Source organism: Channa argus, chromosome 21 (genome assembly GCF_033026475.1).
Source record: "Channa argus isolate prfri chromosome 21, Channa argus male v1.0, whole genome shotgun sequence".
In the NCBI taxonomy this organism is placed as follows: domain Eukaryota; kingdom Metazoa; phylum Chordata; class Actinopteri; order Anabantiformes; family Channidae; genus Channa; species Channa argus.
The window spans coordinates 9367658-9383547 of record NC_090217.1 but is presented as its reverse complement, the minus strand read 5'-3'; the positions used below and the strand labels follow the sequence as shown (position 1 = coordinate 9383547).

General features: G+C 37.3%; 2 protein-coding genes across 6 annotated transcripts in view; one reads left to right on the top strand and one right to left on the bottom strand.

Annotated features, from left to right (window-relative positions):
• Positions 1–6275, top strand: part of lrtm2a (leucine-rich repeats and transmembrane domains 2a) — a 31987-nt gene extending 25712 nt beyond the window's left edge. The window contains exon 7 of the mRNA XM_067490384.1: positions 466–6275. Within this exon, the coding sequence (XP_067346485.1) occupies positions 466–998 (533 nt within the window). The 3' untranslated portion in view covers positions 999–6275. The remainder of the gene's footprint in view (positions 1–465) is intronic.
• Positions 1–15890, bottom strand: part of cacna2d4a (calcium channel, voltage-dependent, alpha 2/delta subunit 4a) — a 77725-nt gene that overhangs the window by 52272 nt on the left and 9563 nt on the right. For 3 of the 5 annotated variants that reach the window (XM_067490379.1, XM_067490380.1, XM_067490383.1), the window contains exons 11-28: positions 15415–15504; positions 15150–15263; positions 14925–15003; positions 13336–13469; positions 11818–11895; positions 11523–11603; positions 10887–10961; positions 10622–10708; positions 10436–10507; positions 10159–10220; positions 9803–9870; positions 9663–9708; positions 9425–9522; positions 9019–9112; positions 8774–8866; positions 8254–8381; positions 7204–7317; positions 6283–6351 (exon numbers count right to left, since the gene is read on the bottom strand). In XM_067490379.1, the coding sequence (XP_067346480.1) occupies positions 6283–6351; positions 7204–7317; positions 8254–8381; positions 8774–8866; positions 9019–9112; positions 9425–9522; positions 9663–9708; positions 9803–9870; positions 10159–10220; positions 10436–10507; positions 10622–10708; positions 10887–10961; positions 11523–11603; positions 11818–11895; positions 13336–13469; positions 14925–15003; positions 15150–15263; positions 15415–15504 (1582 nt within the window). The remainder of the gene's footprint in view (positions 1–6282; positions 6352–7203; positions 7318–8253; positions 8382–8773; positions 8867–9018; positions 9113–9424; positions 9523–9662; positions 9709–9802; positions 9871–10158; positions 10221–10435; positions 10508–10621; positions 10709–10886; positions 10962–11522; positions 11604–11817; positions 11896–13335; positions 13470–14924; positions 15004–15149; positions 15264–15414; positions 15505–15890) is intronic. The other 2 variants (XM_067490381.1, XM_067490382.1) reach the window with 1 other exon arrangement.

Here is a 15890-nt window from a genome sequence, read left to right as displayed (position 1 = left end):
TCTATTATCCTTTTATTGTCATATTGTTTCTGATGCTTAATTTACTGTATCTGAGGGAGCAAATCCATGGCTTTCTAACATGCAACCGTGAGAAGAATACGACATCTGGGGGAAAAAATGCGACATCAGATGACAAGGCAGATACCCCACCCTCTGCCAGAAATGAGAATTAGTGACTCATATTTCTTTCCTCCAAACATACACTAGAGCTCTGCTGAAGCTTGGCGAGTCATCTCATGAATTACAGAAGGGCTTAGCTGAGGCTATCTCAAACTTAGTGTAGACAGCACACCAAACCGTGTGTGTGCTAAGTGATGTATGACTCATCCTCATGTTGGCACAACTACCCCCCTCTCTGCCTTTTCCTCTCCCTCAGTTAATTAGTAGTGCTTTACAGATATAATACATTTTGTAAATGACTGCTCTCTGTCCTCCTGTTTCTACCCTTTTTAATCTCTCCATCAGGGGGTAAGGTGGATGCCATGGAGTGCACGCTACCAAAGGATCTGCGTGGCAGGGACATCCGTGGCGTTCCAGTGGAAATGTTTAACTATTGCCTACAACTTGAAGATGAGAACAGGGGAGGTGGTGGTGAGGGTTCTCGTTCTGGACCAGGAGGTGTTCCTCCTTGCAGCAGAAGCGCACTTAACCCGAGTGGAATAACACCAATTTCTGACAACAGTGGCAACACTGCTGAAGACTCATCTTCAAACACAGCAGGTGGAGGAGGAGGTGGAGGTGGGGAGGCCTCATCAGATTGTGTCCGGGCCCGCTACCGGCCTGCAAGCGTGCGCCGCGCCATTGGCACAGTGGTGATTGCCGGTGTGGTGTGCGGAATTGTTTGCATCATGATGGTTGCAGCAGCAGCATATGGCTGCATCTACGCCTCGCTGATGGCCAAATACCAGAGAGAGCTGAAAAAGAGGCAGCCATTGATGGGGGACGGAGAGGCAGACGGGGAGGATAGGGAGGAGAAACAGATCTCCTCTGTAGCTTAGAGAAAATAGGGAGAAGTTGACTTTGTCAAAGGGTAACGTTTGGAAGGGGCAAAATTTAAAAGGGCTCAAAGAGGAGAGAGATGAGGGCTTTTTCATGCACACAGTTATGTCTTGTTTACCTTCCTTTTTCCTGTTTCTATTTTTAACTAGAGTGTGTATTAGAGAGAGAGATGGAAAGCGGTTCCATCTCTCTCTCTAATACACACTCTCACATACAGTGTATCTTTTCCTTAATTTTCTCTTTCATTTTTCTTCCATTCTCACCGCAGTATTTGGTACTAATCCTCCATCCAATTCGCCTACCAGCCACCTACTGCTGCTGTTGGCTGCTGCTAATTTTGCCATTTGGCCAAGAGCATAAATGGCTTTGTACTCTTTCTAGTATGAAACTTGTTTGAGCTGTTACATACTCATGACATATGGTCAGTCAGTATTTTGTAAAACTGGATTGAATTTTCAGGGATTTATAGTATGTATATTGGAGACTGGAACAATATTCACAATGATGAGAATCTGTAACATTATTCAGTGCCCACTTCTTCTATTGTTTGCATCTTTTGCCTCCTCGACCTCTCCAAATCCAGTAGTCCCTCAACACAAAACAGGACCCTAGCCAAAAACATTTTAACTCCCTCTGGCCCAGTGCTCCTCTGACTTTCCTTTGGACCTTTAAGTCCCAATGAAACAGCCAATGTTCGAGAACTAGAGGAAAATGAGTGTAAAATTCCGGATAACAGTCATTAAGTCAACACCTTTCTTGCAGAACGTGAGAGATGCAGATTATATTTTGACATGAAATCAATGTCTCCTGAGCCTGTTGTCAGTTGAGACTTTGGGATGTCAAATGCAACACAGTAAACAAACATGATAATTCATGGATGGCTGGATCATTCAAAAACATGAGGTCAGAGACATCGGTTAGATACTCCACCTTACCTAGACCACATGCATTTCTCTTGGGATTTCATGGACCAATGACATCCTCCAGGTGACACAGACTGAGCTGTGCCTGAGATTCTTTAATGGATCTTACGAAAAGGTTAAATGGGGAACAAACTATTTAACTTGAGTTGCTTACTTGACTCCCGGTAAATGATAATTATCCTTATCCAGACAAATGGAAAAACTTTTATTATGGTGAAAAAGTTGGTCTATCTTTCTGGTATTACTTGGACATTGCCTCAAGGCTGGTTAAGGTCTTCACAACGGTTTTAAAGACAAAATTAAAGTGAACATGTATTTTGCTTTGAAGCAAATGTTCTTTTTCAGAGATTTTCAGACTGACTTCACCCTCTGAGGGGAATGTTTGCTTCTCTGGCATGAAAATATCTCAGAGAACCACGTCTCCTTGCAAGGACTACAAAAATTTATTTGAAGGCTAAAACTTCAGACTCCTGCACTTTATTTCCCTAATCAGTTCCCTTCCCTTCCCATTCCTCTCTAGGATGAACAATTTGCCCAGAAGGAATTCAAAAAACAAAGGATTAAACAAAAAAGACGCTGCTGTTTTTCCCCTTTCTTGTCCATTTATCTCCATATCCATCTGTCCCTTCAGTACTATTTACAGAAGGTTCTTGTCACACCTGCTCAAAGACTTCAACAACACATCTTTCCTTTTCTCCATCTCTTATCCCATATTATTGTCCCCTCTGTTTTCTCAAAAGGATCTGCAATATGGAATGGAAGTTTTGTCCCCACAACATGAATATCTATTAACTGCCAAAGACTCTTTCTGTTATTGATTTAGGAATAAATGCATTAAAAAATGTATTTGTTTGGCACACATTCAGTAAAGTTGATATCATCAATATCCTGTATGCCTTTCATTGCATATTGCTCCCCTATAGAACTATTATTCCCTCCCAAAATCTTAATTGGCTGGAAGTACACTTATATTAACAGTGTGTTATATTATGCCTAGGTATGATGCAGATAAATATTATTATACTAGTCTTTACTATGGTGTGTTGGCCCAGCAATCCCCAAAATATATTTGACGTTACCGTTCTATTTTTATGTATTTATTCATATATGTCTTTTGTGTTGAATGTCTATGTTTAATTTTGTTTAAGGTTTTAAAATCTATGTAATGTTTATTTGTCATGTTCATTTACTTGTGTTCAATAGCTTGTGAAGTTTCTGCGAGATGCATAGAAAGAGTTTGGCCAGAGTTCCCATGTTGCTGCCTCTTTTCTCAAATGAATCAGGCCGATATTATTTAGCACACAATCACGTATAGTAGATGACATGAGCATCATTGTTTTAATAGCATTTTTTGTTTTAGACCAGCTTTGTCTGATGTGATTTGAATATGCAGTAAGACTAGTTTGAAATAAGAAATGGCATTATAATTTATAAAAAATGCATTCTACCCATATTGTAAAATACTATTGAAATTCACAGACTTTTACTATTTAATTTCCTAAAATCCACATGTTATGGCTAAATAACATTTACGCTATGATTAAGGTAATGCTGAGAATGCTGGTCAAATAAATAAATGTAAAAAAGCAAATGTAGTGTATAGGATCAGACTTAAAATTAGAGAAACCTATCTATCACCTGGCAGCCACACTGTTCCATCTGGATGTTTTATGAACAATACTCTACTTACTGAATCAACAGTTTACATATAAGAATTGTTTTGAGCCATTCTAAGGGGGTGGAATGTTTGATAAATCTTGCAACGTGATATTTTATGAGACTTAAGTGACAAGCGTAAAGATAGTAGCAGGAACTGAAAAAACAGCAGCATCTAAACTCTTTCTAAGGATCTAGAAACTTTGTCCTCTCAGGCCCTGGTCTTCAGGTCTTGTGTTGTTGGTAGCTAAGTATCTTAGCTTGCAAAATCATGTTCCTATAGCCTGTGTGTGTAAAGAATAATAAATTATAGTTTGTTACGAACAAACTGCAGCAGCCATGATGACTGAGGGCTTTAATGACTACATTGCCCAGAAGTCTATGGTGTGTTGTGTTGTTAATATGATTGTAATCACAACATTGATGCTATGATGATGATGATGAAGCACTTCCTGGTCAATATGCATTGATTTAAATAAAAACATATCACACTTATGTCAAATTTACATCAAGACCACTGACAAAGTTTGAACAACTACCTCGTGGATATTTTAGACAAACAGTATTGCCCAAGGATAACATCTTAGATTTACACAAGTTGGAATTTCAACTATCTGATTGTCAAAATAACGCAGGTTTAAGTTGCTCAGGTGGTCAGAAAGTCAGATAATACAATCTTTTGACATATAGCCAGAAGCTGAGATGGAATAAATACACACCCTCACATAAGAGGATAAGTGAGTCGTGATAACAGCTCTTCTGTAAACTCTATCTCTTTTTTTAATCTCTTCCCCTCTGTCTCCTCTGACCTTTCTCTACTTCTCATCTCCTCTTTCCCTCACTTCTCCTCTCACCTATCTTGTCTTCATTTATCTTTCTCACCTTTCCCCCATCAATTTTTCTCTTTTTACCTTTTCTCTCGCTGCCCTCTTTATCTTTTTCTCTGTCTGGTCTATTGTGTGTATTTTGTCACTTTCTCATCCCCTATCTTAAATTCTTTTCTCCCTCTTTTTAATCCTTATTCCTGTCCTCCTCCTCTTAAGTCAAATACCCTCTCTATCATTTCTTCTCTTCACTCTCTCACTGTCTTTTATATTTACCTAGTTATCACTTCTGCTTCTTCTCTTCCTCCCACTCCGTCTGTCAGTAGAAGCATATTAGGTTTGTTTACATACAGCTTGTCACCTCTGCCACAGAGACCTAATAATCCATTGCTAAGCCTTATTACAGTCTTTTTGTAGTCACTGATTTTAAATCAGCCTCTGAAATACCAAATCCTCGGCCTTCATCACAGGAGAATAAATTAAATCTGCCACCAAAATGCAAAATCACAAAATGCAAAGAGAAGCAGATGAAAAAACGACCAAATGTTGTTCAGACAAACACTGACACTCGGTGGTCAGAAACTGAATCACAACCACTTACGGCAATCACAGTACGTATTTGCATTAGACACAAACCATATTTTATCCAAACTGTAAAACACAGCTTAGTTGCATGATTAGCAGCTTTTATCCACTGTAAATTCTACAGGGGAAAGAGTAGGAAAGAGAAGACAGAGACTGGGAAAGAAAAAGCAAGACAAAGTGAGGAAAGACAGGTCTGACAGGTTAAAGAGAAACGATGTGAGGGTTTATCAGGTTAAACAAGAGTGTCAGAGGGTGAATCGATGTGTGTGTGCAAATCTGTGTGTGTGTACAGCCATTGGTACAGCCATTCCCTCATGTTTTGATGGAGAGAGGCATTTAGTAGAAAAGAGTGGGTCATCAATGACCCTTGAACTCCAGTCAATGATCAGAATATGACAATATGCCAGAAACATACACAAAAGTCTGCTGCTTCTTTAACACAAGTCAGACACGTCTCTTTAAAACTAATTAGATCAATCATGAATCTTTTAAGTTTTCTGGATTTCTTATTACAGTTTTGTATATTATTTTTCAGGTTACTTCGTATCTTTTTGTCAATACTATTTTTTGAGCATCACTAAGCATTTTTAATAAATACTGTAGGAATTTATGCCTAAGACTGTGGTATGTTTGTAGTATGTGCTGAGTGCCCTCAGTGAAATGAGACACGAGCTCAGATATTTATGACAGATGACCGTGTCAGTCAGATGTGTACTGGGACAAACACATAAACATTAACTATTAGCAAACTAAGAGTGTAAAACAAAGCTACAAGTTATATATATACCACAGATATAGGTTAGTAGCACCCTACTCCACATCCATCATGTGCCACACCGCTGCAGTCTACAATAAGAAAAAACATTAACTTGTTTACATTTACAGACTGGGGTTTGGTTAAAACTTAAGTAAAAACACTAGGGGTCTGAAACAGGACACAAGTCTTGCACAACCTTGTACCTCCACAAATGTCATCACTTTTGAGGCGACCAACAATCACCTAACAAGTTCAAGTGTCACTAACAAATCTATCCATCCATCTATCCATTCTACAAAGTGAAAAAGAAAAAATAGACAATACAGATAGTATAGAGAAAGAACAGACTTAAGAAGAATGAAGAGGCAGACAATACTTTGAAGAGGCAGGGAGTGGGGACTATTCTCTAAGACAAAAGGACAAAAGTTCAGAACAAAAGAAAACAGCAAATGCATGCGAGAAAAAAAGATGATTACAGAGACACTGAAGGAACAGCAGAAAGAGCAGTGAAAAAAGTTACAAAAAACTGTCATCCTACCTCCAGCGATGGCAGTTTTCTTTCCAACTGTCACAGTGACAGCAGTGGTTGCGATCACTATCCTCACACCTGCAAAGCAACACACAATTAGCAAAAATGTTCAGGATTTCATGAATACATGCGTGTAGAAACAAGGCTGTGTGCATGCATGTTGCAAACACTAATTATTCCCACTAACCATATACACGTGCATGGCTACAGATGCAGAAGATAGGAAAAAGGCTCATTTTTTCCAAATTGTGAATATGTTATTTTACCCTCTGTGAACACATACAGTGACAGTGACAGCTGGAGTGTAATGTCAATAAGGTACAGTCTGTCAAAACATGTCTGGGGAGGTATTTTTTAATAAAGTCATGCATTGCTCTTCAGCACATCTATTCACAGCATTCATACCACCAGCTGCCAACTGTCACCATGTTACAGATTCCAGCCACATTATCATTTTAAACATTATGTAACAAAGATATAAAACATAGTAGACAAGATTCTGTTTGTGTATTATGTGTTTACATGTGATTTATATTTGTATTTATGTTTTAAACTCCACTAACATCAAACTGGTCTATTGCTGCATAAAGAAAATGTATATTCAGAAAATTCCGTATTTCCCTAAACATAATGGCAAAAAAGTTACTAAACCAGATTCTGCCTTTCCTATAAGATTAAGGGAAGAGAGGAGGTTTAGGAACGCTAATTGCATGCTCATGCAGTGAAAGAAAGACAAGAGAGAGAGAAGGAGTAGAGAGAAACAGAGCAGAGCTAGAGAGGACCAAGAAAGCAGATTTTAAAGAGAAAGGTGTTGAAAGACAAGAAGGGTGACCACAGCACCCATGCTTTAGGCTCGGGAGTGAGGAAGAATGGAATGCACATAAATAAAATGAGAAGGAATGCCAAGTATCAGTGGCAGTTTTCCTCTACCCTCCACCTCCTTTTCCGTCTCCCTCCGTTTTCTCCCTCCCTCCTCAGTTTGGTGATCCACCTTCTCTGCACTCAGGGTGCCGCTATAGTCAGGTTCATAGTCCCTGAATGCACCTGAACACAATACACTGAATTTACCATCACCCTATTAATTACGCATGACTAATTAAAAGTATGGAATAATTGCGTTGTATTCTATTAATGTAAGCTCACTGTGAAATTCCTATCAGCATCTACGAAATGACATGTGGAAATAAAACATCATATACTTTGTATCTTTTATATGTAATGTTAACATTTAAAAATAATCTGTGGAGTCAGTACATACAATATAGTATGACCTCTGTTTGAGATTTGCATAAAAACTAAGTAAAGAAAATTTAGCTATACACATGTTACACATGATACTCTATCTAATGTATTTGAATTTATGTCTAGATTATGTAGTGACAATGAAATTCATATTCTTGTCATTTGTTTCAGCTTTTTGCAGCAATTTAACATTTTAAATTGCTTAACAAATTCAAAAAACAAATTCAAATGAGTTAAAAAAAATAATTAAAAGGCAGAGAAAGGCCCAGCTCAAAATCAAACCTTTTACCCATCAAGACTTGATATGTCAACTAGATTTAAAGACAGAGTTAGGTGTTAGTATGAAGTGATTATACAGTAAATGTGATGACAGTAGCTGATGTAAAATTTGAGTGGCTGATTATTGTTAATGACAATAATAAATAAAATTCACAGTATATGAACCAAAATAAAATAGCCACAACAAGTTAACTGAGACTTTGTAGAAATTATCCAAACTTTCAAAACCTGTATATGCAACTGCATTGTTTCAAACTTTATAAACTCAAAGTGAAATAAACAAATAGCAGTTGTAGACTGGTGGCTATAAAATAATGAGTTTGTGAGTTTTATACTCAAACAACTGGAATCAGCTCAGCAAATTGGAAATAAAGTGTTTTGTGTGTCTGTGGGTGTGTGTGCCTGCACTCGTGTGTGTGTGCACGCGTTTGTTCAGTAAAGATGTCTCCTCTATTGTACCTTTATTGTCCAGCCTGGGCATGTAGTACAGAAAGCGTCCAGCTGGGTGCTCGGCCGCTCTGCGGTACCACACTGGGAAATGGTCCAATGTGAACATATTCTCCTTGTCTGTGGAGATCAGGAAAGACCTGTGGAAAGACACAAATAAGCAAAATGGCCAAACAAAATAACTGTGAGATAAAATGAAATTATTTAAGGATAGAAATAGGTAGGACAAAGGGAACCAATTTAATGAAAACACTCCTGGAGTTACAAAACTGTAGCCAAGATTCTTAATAGCAGAACTATTTGTAACTTGGAAAACTCATTACCAGCTGTTCTTTTATTGTCCACCAGAGGGCAAACTCACCCTTTACTTAATGTACATACACTGCAGCTTCTTTTCAACTAATATCAGCGTCACATTAAGCTTTAACACCTTATTTTAATACAGTTTTACAGTTTTTGTGGTCATAATGGCATTTCAAATATATCTGATGATATTTAATACTCAAAATGTCTGGGTATTTTTATTACTCACTTAGCAACTCTTTTCTCAATACCAGTGTACCTCTGGAATCTCATCAAACCTGAACGGGTTCCCAAGAACGCTGTTTCAATGCCCTCATATATACTGACGACAAGAAAGGGAGAGAGAGAATAAGATAGAATAAGGTGGTGAGGTAGATAAATAAGTACAAAGTTTATATTAATAAACTGAGCGAAAATCAATGCCTTAGTAAAAAAACATTCAACATTGCATGATCATGTATTTTAAATATTAACCCAGATGTGTTGAGCATAAGAGCAGTCCAGTAAGCTTCCATAGGAGCTGTGACTACAGCATCAAATAGAGTTTGTTCCAACAACTGGACATCACCTACAGATAGAGAGAGAGACCAGAGGTACAAAAACATAAATAAAGAGAAACAAGAGAAGAAAAAAGAAAGAACAGAAATAAATATAATCAACTGTTTTGCATTCTAATATTTGTATCAAAAATACACCAAATATAAAATTATTTAAATGTTTAGAACTACTCTGTAGTGTATCTCAAATTATCAGAAACCCAGACAAAGCAGACATGGGATAGATGGTATTTTGGTCTTTGTTTTTTTTAAGTGTGCATTCAAATACACCAAATCCATTTTTAACAATTAGAAAATACGCTGCAAATAAAGTCTTAGCTTACAATCCAGATCTGGTTCTTTTCCAGTAAGGAATTGCACGACAGCTTGAAGCTGGCTCAGCTTACGATGGGCTGGGTCAATGTCTGTCTCACAGTATGTCCTACAAGTATGCGCACACACACACACACACACACACACACACAAGCACACATATACAGAGATCAACAAAAAAATTATTCTGAAGAACTACAACCACTTCTGCTACACCAATAGAGTGAACACCACAACATCTACACTCACCACTCGCTGGCAATGGTCAGATCTGGGGCCAGTAAGTCATGAAGACCTGAAGATAAACAGAAAAACATATGAGTGGCAAAGAGTAAAAAAGACAGAACCAATTAGAGAGGAATTAAGAAAGAGGAAAGAGGAAAACTTACCCTCCTCTACAGAAACATTTCCAGAGAAGATATACTGCCCATATCCTCTAGTTAACACTATTCCTAGACTGTTAACACAAAAATGAAACCATTATTCACTTCCTATCATTATTTACGAATGTAAAAGTTTACTACCCTGTTTCTGGCAAAATAATACATGGTCCTAGTAGCAACTACACAAGAGCACATGAATATTTTTAACTATGAGCATCTGGTGTTCCTCTGAGTAGATTGCTCCATCTTTTTAACAATGTATTTCAACCAGGCAGAGGAGATGTTGCATGTGCCGAATACAGTATATCATTTAAAAATATGACACTTTGCAATCCTGTGAAGTTAAAAACAATCATACGAACCTGAATGGTGTCTCATTTATGACAGTGTAGAAGTAATCATTCTTCAGGAAAATAACCCTCCTCTATGACACACATAGTTTATGAAATGATAGGACATTAAAATACAAAGTGACACATAAATATTGCCACCTCAAAGGAAGCAAGTCAAAAGACTCAAAAACTACATGACAATACAGAACAATATGAATTGGAATCACTGATGTAATATTTAAGATACAGTATCTCCTCATGATCTCTTATGACATGCATAGACATTCACGAACACAAAAGTACTCACTCCTTTATCCACTGAAGTTCTCACATCTAAAGATAATTTTCCAGTTTGTCCTTTGACCATGGCTGTCCTCAGCTAAAAAACAAACAAACACACGTATAAAATACTCAGGAATTTTCTGTGTCATTTCTGTCATGCTATATGATCATCAAAGACCAAAATGTGTGTGTGCGAGGGAGTGTTACTAACTTTCTCCTCTGTGTCTTCCCATTCCACCTCTGATAGGTCAACACTGTTGTAGTTAGGTTTGGGCTTTAGCTTCTTCCCCTCTTTATACTGTCTCATACAGAAACACATACACAGGGACACACACACACACAACAAAACTTTACTAACCAATTTGTTTCATCATACTTGTACAACCAGTTTATAAGAATAAAAAGAGATAGAATGTTGGGAATTTCTAGCTACAATTATTCAATCTTTAATTCAATCTATGATATTTTGTTTTTACCAGAGGTCGAAGGTCAGGATGGGACAGGATGTAACCATTGTTAGTAATGAGATAGGCATAGCCATGGACTCCCAACTAAAAAGATAAAGAAATAACACACCGTTGTATACACTATAATGCCTTATATGGTAGGTCATTAACACAGCTAGTTTATGTGTCATCGTGAATTTAACATCATTGAACTCACAATAAACCCTTGTACATAGATATCCTATTATTTGGTAAATGGTAAATGACTGCTTTACCAACTGAGCTACAGCCACTCCTTATTATTTGTCTATCTTTTTATCTAATTGGATTGCATATATGGAATGCAATATATGGAAAAATATAATTTCATCATAGGGACATACAATTTGGACTGTGCTATACATCAACACTACATCAGTGAAAAAGGGTTTGTAAATATAGATTGTACACAGTTATTCCATAGTTTTTCCAGTTTTTTTAATTTCATACCGACAGTTATAACTATTGTTGAGCAAATGCAATAAATGGGCACTGTTATTTTAATGACAATAAAGCTATCTATCTATCTATTAGGGAATCAGCACAGTATTTTACAACATGGTAGGTTTAGTACATTTTCTTTGTCACAACACGCCATAATGAACACAGCAGTAATGAATGTTTTACCTTGTACCTTGGAACCAGTCTCATTAGTTCTCTTAGGGCCACATCAGTTCCTACCACTCCTAACAAAATCCCATGGGATAACTGCAGAAAACACACTTATAAAGTCAGAAAGGAAATAACTAGGAACATTTGGTATTTACAGTAAGAATAAAAGTCCCATCCAATGCTATAAAATCTGGCATGTTGAAAAGGAGAGCTTCATCATGAACCATTACAGACATGGTTTCTGGTGACATTTAACGAGGTAATGGTATTAATAATAAATTAATTATTAATAATAAAAACGAATTCTTACAGTCTCTTTTTTCTTGCTGAACACAGGCATTGCTACGGAGGTCATAAGGAGCAGGCTTTGGGCCTGAGTGTTGAACAGCTATAATACAGAGAGAGAGAAAGAGAACAAGTGGCATTTGTACATTTGTACATTTTTTTAAGACATTTTACCAACTTACGTTGAAAAGCATTAACTGACTAGTTTATTTCTGTACATGTAAGTAATACCAGCAGGTGTTGGTTTTATTTCTTCTATGGTTAAAAAAGAATAAAAATGGAGATATGAAGATTGGATAGGAATGCTTAATTAATTTAATACCAAAAACAACTTTCATTGTCATTGAGCTCATATACATATTGCACATCCACGTTACAATGGGATACTTTCTATACATTTGACCCATCCTGCAGACTTCTGCATCTCATCATGCTGCTTTACTCTGCTACTGGTAGAGCATTGGTTTGGGATGCAAAAGGCCGCGGGCTCGAATCCCACCCCACCAGGTGCGGTCTTGCCCAGCCGCCAAGGGCGACACTGGTGCTGGTCCCGAGCCCGGATAAAAATGGTAAGGATGCGGCAGGAAGGGCATCCGACTAAAAAGTCAGGCCATGGAACGGCGTTCCGCTGTGACGACAAGCTGAAAGCCGTTAATCTCTTTGTAGTTTTAAAGCGAAAAAGACAGTGAGGAAGCAAAGTGTTAACCTTCAGGTTTAAGAAGAAAACTACGGTAGACTGAGCTAATACTAGGCTAAATAGCACTAACTAGGGGATAAGCTAGCGTTAAGCTAACACGAACATTTGAAGTTCAAATATTAGCACAAACTACTCGAGACCATTACAAACTATTAGCGTTTATTTGTTTTGTTTTGTTTTTGTTCTTTTTTAAGTTTTGTAGCTGCAGTTCTAAATATGATTAATGCCAAAGTTAACTTTAGTTACCTCATCAGTGCCTGGCAACTGAAGGTGAAGATGAAGGGATGGAAAGACAAAAAGCATGAAATGGCAGCGCACACACACATGACACGTGGGACACATAAAAAGGTGTACAAAGATGCACTAACATTAAACATTATATATTTAATTATATATTTTTCCCTTTTTGAGTTTGTATATTCCCATCACCTAAATTGTATATATTTTAATATATATATTTTTAAAACACTATTTAAACTGCAAAATCTTGTTTTCTGTTATTATTTCAGGATCCGCTACCAGTAATATTGAGTAGTAATGTAAAGATTATACAAATTATATATTACACAAATTGCTTTCTCTTTGAGTGATAAATAATTACTATCTACCTTTATCCGAGTAAGTTGACCAACACTAGTTGCTGAATACTAAATAAAGTATTTATTAACAAAGTGAGCACTGTGTGTTTATTAGATGTTTATTACTGTTTCTTCCAAGAAAAAAAAAGAAGACTATAATTGTAATGTATTAATACCAAAAGTAACAGCACATGTCTTAGATAATACTATTGCAACAGAGGTGTGTAGCTCCCATCAAGCCTGATCATAATGACAGTAACAGACTGACCACACTATCCATATAGGCCTCAGTCCATATGATGTCATGATCATGGTTGATGACCATAGGCCGGCTGAGAACATGGAGGTACTCCATAACATTTTCCTGGACATCAGCCAGCGTGGAGATGTGTGTGTAATAACCTGCAGGACACACAAAAACATGCACACTATACACCGATCAGACACAACATTAGGACCACCCGTGCAATTTAATGCAATATAATACAGTGGCTCTTCCATCTCATTCATTTAAAAAAAGGGTGGCCAAAACATTTCCTCTTATAATGCACTCCAGTATGACTACACTACCCACCTTGACCTCAATAATAAACACATAGTAGAATTAGCACTTTTCTGACAGTTTTAACCTAAAAACTGAGAAATTATATCTTTGTAAAAGTAGAATTCATGGCAGAGCCACTGGATTGCATCTCAATAATTAAAAAACTCATACACTTTAGCAAAGACAATGTTCACCATATTATTTTTAACTTTCTGCCTCTGACTTGCTTATTATTTTAAAAGCAATAAACCCATTTATCGGACATCAGAAAGCCTGGTGGTCCCACAAAGCACTGAAGGGTTTTTTGATGAAAAATCAGCTTGAGGCTCCCATGGATGCGAATGTTCTCTGTCGTTCTTTAAAGCTTGGCTTACCTTAAGGTTTATGGCATTTCTACAAGTGGGAGACAGTGACGTCAATGTGATACCTGCAGTGAAGCTGCTCAGTGACAACAGGCTACCGAAGACCTGCCAGGTATGATAATGTGAATCTGTGCAAAGCATTTTTTCCCCATTGTAACGTCTCTTTAAGATTTCTACTGTTAACATTATTATTCGTACTAGACTAAATCTGAAACAGTATTTTGAAGATTTTTTAAAGGTTTGCATGTTTGTTTGTTTCTTGGTTTATTTTGTTTTTTTTTTTTTTTGGTGTTGGCAGAAGCAACTGCCAGAGTTCGCAACAGAAGGGAGTGCACCTGTTACCGATTAACATATGCAGATATGATATTTTTTGAGAGCAGTGATGTGTTTACAGTGTACAGTGTCTGTGTTTAGAATCCGATATTTAGTCAGAGGATGTTGATGTGCTCAGAGCAGGAATAAAGTGCTTATTTCCAGGTCTGAACTGATTGATGCATGACCTCATGTAATTTACAAGATGGCAGCACCTGATACCCAGTTCCATACCGCAGCACCTGAGACTACAGAGGGGCCCACAGCTCTCCTTTCTTATTAATTCTAACATAGGGCGACACTTTCAACGTCTACTGTTTTACTATATATTTTTGATCAAATTACTCAAGACTTCTAGTCAAACCAAGATCTCATCAGTAGTACAAAATGTAAATTATTGCCCATAAAGTTGGAATAATTTAGTTTTTCCTTTTTTTTTGCAAAGGTAAATTGTGGTTTAATTTTCAGTGTGACATGTTTGGAAGAGATTGATCAATATAGTTTCGAGAAGATAGACACTACCTATCAAGAATCAATCACATTGTCACAATAATTTCAGGCAAAAATATTTGATTCCAACTTTTTGGCCAACAGTGTATTTGGTTCCTCTCAAGAAATGGAACCAAAAGAAACTTTCACCCTTATTATTGCAAGCAATCCATTTGACGTTTTCAGCAAATGTCATCTCTCGTCCAATTAGGTAGGTGAACACCCGAACCTGAAAAGATAATTAAGTACAGTATTTATTAAGCAAGATCCGCTTGATATTGCAGTTACCCAATACACTTATCTTGATACATGTTCATACGCCTGTGCCTGTATTTGTCCAAGACTGTGTGTATACTGTCTTTGTGTGTTTCATACCCGTCGTTCTGGCCAGTTAAACTCTTCAAAAACATCCTGGAAATCCTCCATGGCGCCGTCTGTTATCAGCATTATTGCCTGGTTACACAGGCTGCCCTGGCCCAGTGTTGTAGCCTTAACACATGCACACACAATTTACTTGAGCTTCACAATTTCTACTAAAAACATTAACTGCTCCACACTGAAGAATTGTGGATATACAATTTCCTCAAAGAGGTGAATTTGTTTGTAGCAGTTGCTATGGTTGTCGCAACGACGGACAAACCTCGTTGAGGATCCTGAAGGATTCTTTCATGGCTTTTTTAACTTTGCCCTCCCCTTTCACTTGAAGCCCGTCAATCAAAAGTTTGAAATGCTGAAAGAGAGAATCACAACAAAGAAACAGACATTTTCAAGCTGTGGTCCTAATCAACTGGCAAATAAATGGGTCTCCATACAAAAAGAGGAAAAACAGAAAGTTACCATGCAGTGATCCACTTTTTTTTAACTTTCCTGATATGAGAATAAAAAACATTTACCTAGCAGTCCCTCACTGTTTGTGCAAGGTTTTCAGTTTCTTTATAAAGTTCAGATAAACCCCTTAAACAGCAGGAGATAACATGTTTTGTGAAAGAGTGTGTTATATAACAGATACAAAACTGATGATTGCCTTCCTGTAAACGTATGTATTTTGCTTAGTAAATGAGTATATCAGCCAACATCTGTAAGCCTATTCTGTTACAGCCTGCCTCCCCAGTCATT